Here is a 7,292-nt window from a genome sequence, read left to right as displayed (position 1 = left end):
TTAGATGGGCCAGGTGTGGCTTAGTGGTTAAAATGCCAGATTATGGTTCCGTGGATCCAATGTTTGCGTCTCGTTATCTTAAAAAAAAAGAAAACACCATGCTCCATACTTTGGGGCTGTCAGTTCGTTATAAGGGTGGAGGTCAAAACTTACTAATTGGTTAGAGAAGTGTAGTCCAAGAGTTGGCGGTGGATGTTGTTGACTCAACTGTCTTCCTACTAGTCTCACAGTAACCTTGAGTATCTTTGAGAGAATATCCGAAAACAAACAGACAAACAAAGTCGATTGAAGGCAGCATCTGCCTTAAACACTTTGGATGACGTTTCGAGCTACTAGCGCAAATCTTCATCACGTCCAAGTTTACTGTTTCAGTATCTCAAAAATATTTTCAGATTATTTTATAAATGACAAACTTCCTAGGAGAAGATTAATATCTCAGGCATAAATCCTAATATTGAGTAAGTGTTTATTTTTTAGTGATTAAAAGAAATAAAAAAATGGCCATTGAAATTCGTAAACTAGGTTTTTTTAATGTACAGCTTAAAGATGGAAAACAAACTCGAAACTAACGTGGAACATAACAGCAATATATGATTTAAAAAAAAGCTAATGAAAGCCAGGCACGATAAGTCGTGGACCATGAAAACTGGCGAAGTATAAAACGAAATAAACAGTATATCCATTAATATACCCTTTATCGATTTCTACGTAGATAGTTAAACAAATAACATTCCCAAGAGACTTATCGCTAACTGCTTAGGTCCATCAATCAGGATGACGGTTCATATCTTGGCCCAATAATCTGTGGAATTCTTAGATAATCTTAATAAAACGAAATGACTAGATGATGTGGCGGGAGTTTCAGCTTGGAAATCCGGAAATTATTTACAGAAAATAATAAGGATTTCACACAATCCTGTAAAGTTAGGATTTTCTGGAGAAGCGAAAAATGAAACTTCATAGTATTAAGATATGCGACTAATTACCAAGCAGATACTTTAGTCACCTTGTCAGTTTTCCATTCATTGAGAAATGAATTGACTATAACTTTTGTGCTGTGTTAGCCGACTTGTAGAACTTTAAAAGCTATTTACCTGTGATATGTATTATTCTATTTAACACGTAGTTTCAACATCGGAAGGGGAACAAAGTGCTTGATATTCGGAACAGATTTAGCATGAACTGGTATTGATAATTTGTAACCCTGACTGAAATAACTTAAAGCCTAAGGAGTAATTCTAATTCTTTTTTTGCTTGCTTATTTTTTTACCTCATTGCACAAATTAGTATTGATCAATAATATTAACCTAGATAATCCGTACAAAACAAAATGACAAAAATTTTGTATCCAATTAATATCCTCACTACACGAAATCAGTCTAGTAAACCTAAGTCACATTTCCTCAAATCGTTTAACTTAAAGTAACTAGTCAAATGCTGCAGGGAGTAATTAAAAGAAAATTCTTAAAGAAACATTAAACATATGTCTTCAAATAAAGCATTCCCAAACAAGGGATCTTAAGTGATAAACATAACGCTGTGAAACCTTCACATGTTAAATATATAAGTCTTTTATTACGAAAGTTTAAACATATTGAACAAAGTGTTGATAAGTGTTTCCATTTAAAATAGGAGATATAGGAAAAAGTAATTGTGACAGGCTCGTGGCCTAAGAGTTAGCCTATCAGGATTGTAAACGCAAGGATTTTTGTCTTGAGAGCCAATGAGTCAAAAACGCTCCGTACTTTTGGGTCGTGAATATTTTGACAATGAAGGTCAAGTCCTTTCTGTTCGATCAGACAAGAGTAGCCCAAGAGCTGGCGGTGGAAGCTGCTGATCAACTGCCTTCTCTCTAAGAATCAGTTCAAAATTATGGGCGATTATGCCCAGATAGCCCTCGTGTATCTTTGTGTAAATTGGTGAAACAAACACAAAGTAAGACCCGAGTAGCAAGTTTCACTGACCACTAGTTATTATCAAAAACTTCTGATCCAAGCAAGCTACCTACAGAGATCAGAACTAAAACCCAGTTCATAACGTAGCTAATATTATACTCCACTTATAAAACAAAAACACATAATGACAACGCACTAATAGGGTACCTTCGCTCTTACCGATATTTTCGGTCATAATACAAATAATATCTCACGAGGTACGACCAGCTTTAGCAAATTAGGTTAGTCCTGAAACCATATACATTGCAAAATAATCGTCAGTGATATACAATATATATAATAATAATAAGTAAATGAAAGATACTTAAAGTATTATTCAAGAAAAACAGGACAATTATGAATACAGCATTTTAGATTATTTCAATATTATATATATATACATATGTAATGATAATGATCATTTTGTTATTTAGTTGTTACAACGGAAATGAAAACTACACTCTATCTTGTAATTCATATACACGTTCTGGAATGCCACAACTAAATACTTTATCAGATTCGACACTTCTAAGCATTATACAGAAAACAACTTACCATGTTTCATTGTTTTCGAAGACAATTTCTCCTTCAAGTTTTTCGTAGTCCCTGTCCCCTTTGCCGGTTCCATCTAAGGTTTTGAACGGTACGATCACTGTGCCACGGGCACCGCTGTACCGACACACTTTCAAAGTGTATAGTCCAACAGACTCGTTTGTTTCAAACTCCACTTCGGGAAAAGCGAATATGCCACTGTGGTCATCGTCTAAAATCATTACAGTGGCGAGAAATGGTGTAGATAGTTGGATAGGGGGACGCAGCCCCATGTTACCGATAGAACCATTCATTGAGCCAGCCGGGCCATCTGAACCCAAATATCTGGGGTTAGTTAATCGCACATAGAAATGTTCATCTTCTTCAAATACGTCATCATCGATAACAGTGACGTAGATCTGTTTATGTGTTTCTCCAGGGCGAAACACCAACGTCCCCTCCACATATTCGAAGTCAGAACCAGCATTAGCAGTTCCGTCTTCCGTCTGGAAGTCGACACAAATTGTATGACTAACACCCCCTTCTCTGCTGACAGTGATGGCGAACTCCCCGACATTTTCCATCACTGTGTAATAACAAGGGTCGAAACCAATACTGATCACTTCTTCCTTCTCCATAACCTCCTCCTCCCCCTTCTTCATCTCTTGTCTTTCAAGTTTCCGTTTCACGAGGTTTCCTCCTCCAGTCAATTTCCGAGTGGCCTGGATGCGATAGTAGGCCCGACTCTTTGGACCACGGTTAAGGATTTCTTCGCGGGCCATTATCTCCAAATCTTCTATCGGGCAGTCAGGATTTTTGTGACGAAGCTCTCGAAGAATGTCAATATATTTCTTTCGATGCTCTTCAAATTCTCGAAGTTCTTCATTCCCCTCTTCATTAAACATCTTGATATCCCCATCGGGCAAGTGGTTAACTTTCGTACTCCCCATCTCAAGGTCTTCTCCCTCATTCCCCACGATTATCCCGTGCTTAGTGACCCAATACTTTTTCGAAAGATACTTATAAATAAGCAGACGTCGGTCAGCGATATACGCTGTTAGGACAGTAGCAGGGAAGAAAAAAAACGTTGCCACACTTTCCCACACCTCGATGACGCCATAGGACGACCAAGTCAAAATCAAATAGAGCCAGATGTATGCAAAAACACTCCATGTCATGGTAACAATAAACACTCTTAAATGCTTGATTTTTCTACATTCCCCTTCGGGAATGGAATAAACACAAATAGCGATGATTACAAACATGTTAAAGGCTGCACTGCCAACTATAGTTCCAGGGCCAAGTTCTCCTGCTTCAAAATTCTGGCCGTAAACTTCAATGATAGAGAGAAGAATTTCTGGTGCAGAAGAACCCAAAGCCATGAGAGTTAGGTTGGAAACGGTTTCATTCCAAATTCTAACACTAATGGTTTGTTTCTCACCATTCGGTTTTTTAATAACAACTTCCTTTTCTTTGGAGGTAATTACTTCAATTGACGTCATAAAACGATCAGCTATTATCGATACGCCCACAAACATGTAAGCTAGAGCTAAAAAATACACTATTCCTCTTGCTACTATATCCCCAGTACTTAAATTTTCACTGGGTAGCCACAGAGGTAATATTAAACCTTCTTTACATTTAGTTGAGTTATCTACTGACGCCATCGTTGGTGGAACCAAAAAGTACCATAATGAAAGTATACTAATCCAAGTTGGAAAACTTTGGGTGAAAACGTCTTTATTCATTTTGATCGTTCCTAACTAATAAATCAGACCTTATTCACGAAAAACAACAACATTTTTGAATAAGTAATGTATAGTACGTCTAATAAATCGTTCACCTCGTGACATATAATTATAAAATCTTCTTGATTTGTCTTCCATACACTTGTTTCTTCCTTAGGACGTAATGTATATATGTTTTTCCTAAAAAGAGAGAAAACAACAACATTTTTTTTTATTAAACTACTGAATATATTCAAACACTTTATATTCAAAAATAGAGAAGGTAGACAAAGTTTTAAAGCAAATAATGATACGGGTATATCTCTGTAAGTCCCGTGATACAAAAAACCTGTATGTCTCTGTAAGTCCCGCGATACAAAATATCTGCATGTCTCTGTAAGTCCGGTGATACAAAATATCTGCATGTCTATGTAAGTCCTGTGATATAAAACACCTGTATGCCTCTGTAAGTCCTGTGATATAAAAAACCTGTATGCCTCTGTAAGTCCTGTGATATAAAAAACCTGTATGCCTCTGTAAGTCCTGTGATACAAAAAACACCTGTATGCCTCTGTAATTCCCGTGATACAAAATATCTGCATGTCTCTGTAAGTCCCGTGATACAAAATATCTGTATGTCTCTGTAAGTCCTGTGATATAAAACACCTGTATGTCTCTGTAAGTCCTGTGATATAAAACACCTGTATGTCTCTGTAAGTCCCGCGATACAAAATATCTGTGTGTCTCTGTAAGTCCTGTGATACAAAAAACCTGTATGTCTCTGTAAGTCCCGTGATACAAAATATCTGCATGTCTCTGTAAGTCCTGTGATACAAAATATCTGTATGTCCCTGTAAGTCCTGTGATACAAAATATCTGCATGTCTCCCTGTAAGTCCTGTGATACAAAATATCTGCATGTCTCTGTAAGTCCTGTGATACAAAATATCTGCATGTCTCTGTAAGTCCCGCGATACAAAATATCTGTGTGTCTCTGTAAGTCCTGGGATACAAAACACCTGTATGTCCCTGTAAGTCCCGTGATACAAAATATCTGTATGTCTCTGTAAGTCCTGTGATATAAAACACCTGTATGTCCCTGTAAGTCCTGTGATATAAAACACCTGTATGTCTCTGTAAGTCCTGTGATATAAAACACCTTTATGTCTCTGTAAGTCCCGCGATACAAAATATCTGTATGTCCCTGTAAGTCCTGTGATATAAAACACCTGTATGTCTCTGTAAGTCCTGTGATATAAAACACCTTTATGCCTCTGTAAGTCCTGTGATGTAAAACACCTGCATGTCCTCTGATACGTAAATTATATGCAACATAATTCATATCTATAATTAATACCTACCAAGGTAAACACTGAAACTATATTCTACAGTACAAACCAATCTGCAGTAAATTTGTTATAAGAATAATAATATTCTTGATACGTAAGAAGAACTAAAGCAGTCATTAATCATAACAGCTCAAGATTTTACCATAATGCTCTTTGTTGTATTTCACACATTTTGAGCCAGTTTGTATCGGTGATTTAATAAGAGGTCCATTGATGATGATAAACGTTGACAAAAAATTGCGATTATAATGTAAGTTTATCACACAGTTAATGGCGATGAAATAATAACGATGAATATAGTTCAAACTATATTTCAATGATTGTTATAAGGTGTTGATTTCTCTACGGTTCAAACTGTATTTGAATGATTGTTATAAGGTGTTGATTTCTCTACGGATCAAACTGTATTTGAATGATTGTTATAAGGTGTTGATTTCTCTACGGTTCAAACTATATTTGAATGATTGTTATAAGATGTTGATTTCTCTACGGTTCAGACTATATTTGAATGATTGTTATAAGGTGTTGATTTCTCTACGGTTCAAACTATATTTGAATGATTGTTATAAGATGATGATTTCTCACTTTCATTTCTTTACCATGAACATCTTTCAGGGGATCTCTCTCTTACAGGCTCTTTAATTCTATAAATGGAACCAATTATTTGTCGTGTAATTACCTGTCTAAGATAAAATAACTTGTTTTAGCAATATCTTACTTGAATTTCCAAACATCCTATTATATGTGATGCCACCTTTGTATGTTGAAAACATTATGTGATTTCTAAACCGTAACTGTTGTAATTTACAATAAGTAATTCTATTGAAGGGGAACATTACGGTATACATCCATTTGAAAATGTTTCTAACACCGTAAAGCAAGAAGTGAAATTTATTGTTTTCATATGCTATCCTCAAACTAAATGAAAATTCAATTAAATTCATGTTTATAATTAGTTCAAAAACTCTTATATAAATGCACAACCATTTATTAAAGAACATATTAACTAACTGATAACTAAAATTAGAGACATTGATCGTGTAATATTCGTGGTTTCTGAATACAAAATTATTAAAGAACATATTAACTAACTGATAACTAAAATTAGAGACATTGATCATGTAATATTCGTGGTTTCTGAATACAAAATTATTAAAGAACATATTAACTAACTGATAACTAAAATTAGAGACATTGATCGTGTAATATTCGTGGTTTCTGAATACAAAATTATTAAAGAACATATTAACTAACTGATAACTAAAATTAGAGACATTGATCGTGTAATATTCGTGGTTTCTGAATACAAAATAACAGTGAAATAGTTTTACATGATCTAGTGCATATTTCTGATTTTATCACTCAATAGTATGAAAACTACTTTCAACTGTAACGAATTTGTTATTATATATTTATTTTATATCGACGTTTGTTTAGATTAAATTTATATTTAGAAACATACATAGCTTATACTGTTAAATATGTATTGCAAAACTCCCGCCTATTCTCCAAAGTTGTAGGAGATTCTCAAGAGTAAGAATCAACAATATATATATATGCAAGTAAACGCTTAAATGTAGCGTCAGTATTGTTACGTAAAACTGAAATTTCGAGAAAGCCTCCACACGGCTATAAATATAACCAACGCAACGCGCCAAAAGAGAGTATCTATTATTAGTTCGCTATAGTCAGTGTGCAATAAACTTCGGAAGTTGTAACTGTGATTGTTATAACGCTTGACAATCGGAAAAC

At 35.0% G+C, this 7,292-nt stretch overlaps 1 protein-coding gene across 1 annotated transcript in view; it reads right to left on the bottom strand.

Annotated features, from left to right (window-relative positions):
• Positions 1-2,485: 2,485 nt before the first annotated feature.
• LOC106464823 (sodium/calcium exchanger 3-like) overlaps positions 2,486-7,292 on the bottom strand; it is a 115,306-nt gene continuing 110,499 nt past the window's right edge. The window contains exon 4 of the mRNA XM_013924978.2: positions 2,486-4,393. Within this exon, the coding sequence (XP_013780432.1) occupies positions 2,486-4,213 (1,728 nt within the window). The 5' untranslated portion in view covers positions 4,214-4,393. The remainder of the gene's footprint in view (positions 4,394-7,292) is intronic.

Source organism: Limulus polyphemus, unplaced genomic scaffold (assembly GCF_000517525.1).
Source record: "Limulus polyphemus unplaced genomic scaffold, Limulus_polyphemus-2.1.2 Scaffold1751, whole genome shotgun sequence".
NCBI classification, from domain to species: domain Eukaryota; kingdom Metazoa; phylum Arthropoda; class Merostomata; order Xiphosura; family Limulidae; genus Limulus; species Limulus polyphemus.
Note: the sequence above shows the minus strand (reverse complement) of the source record. Positions and strands in the feature narration are given on the sequence as shown.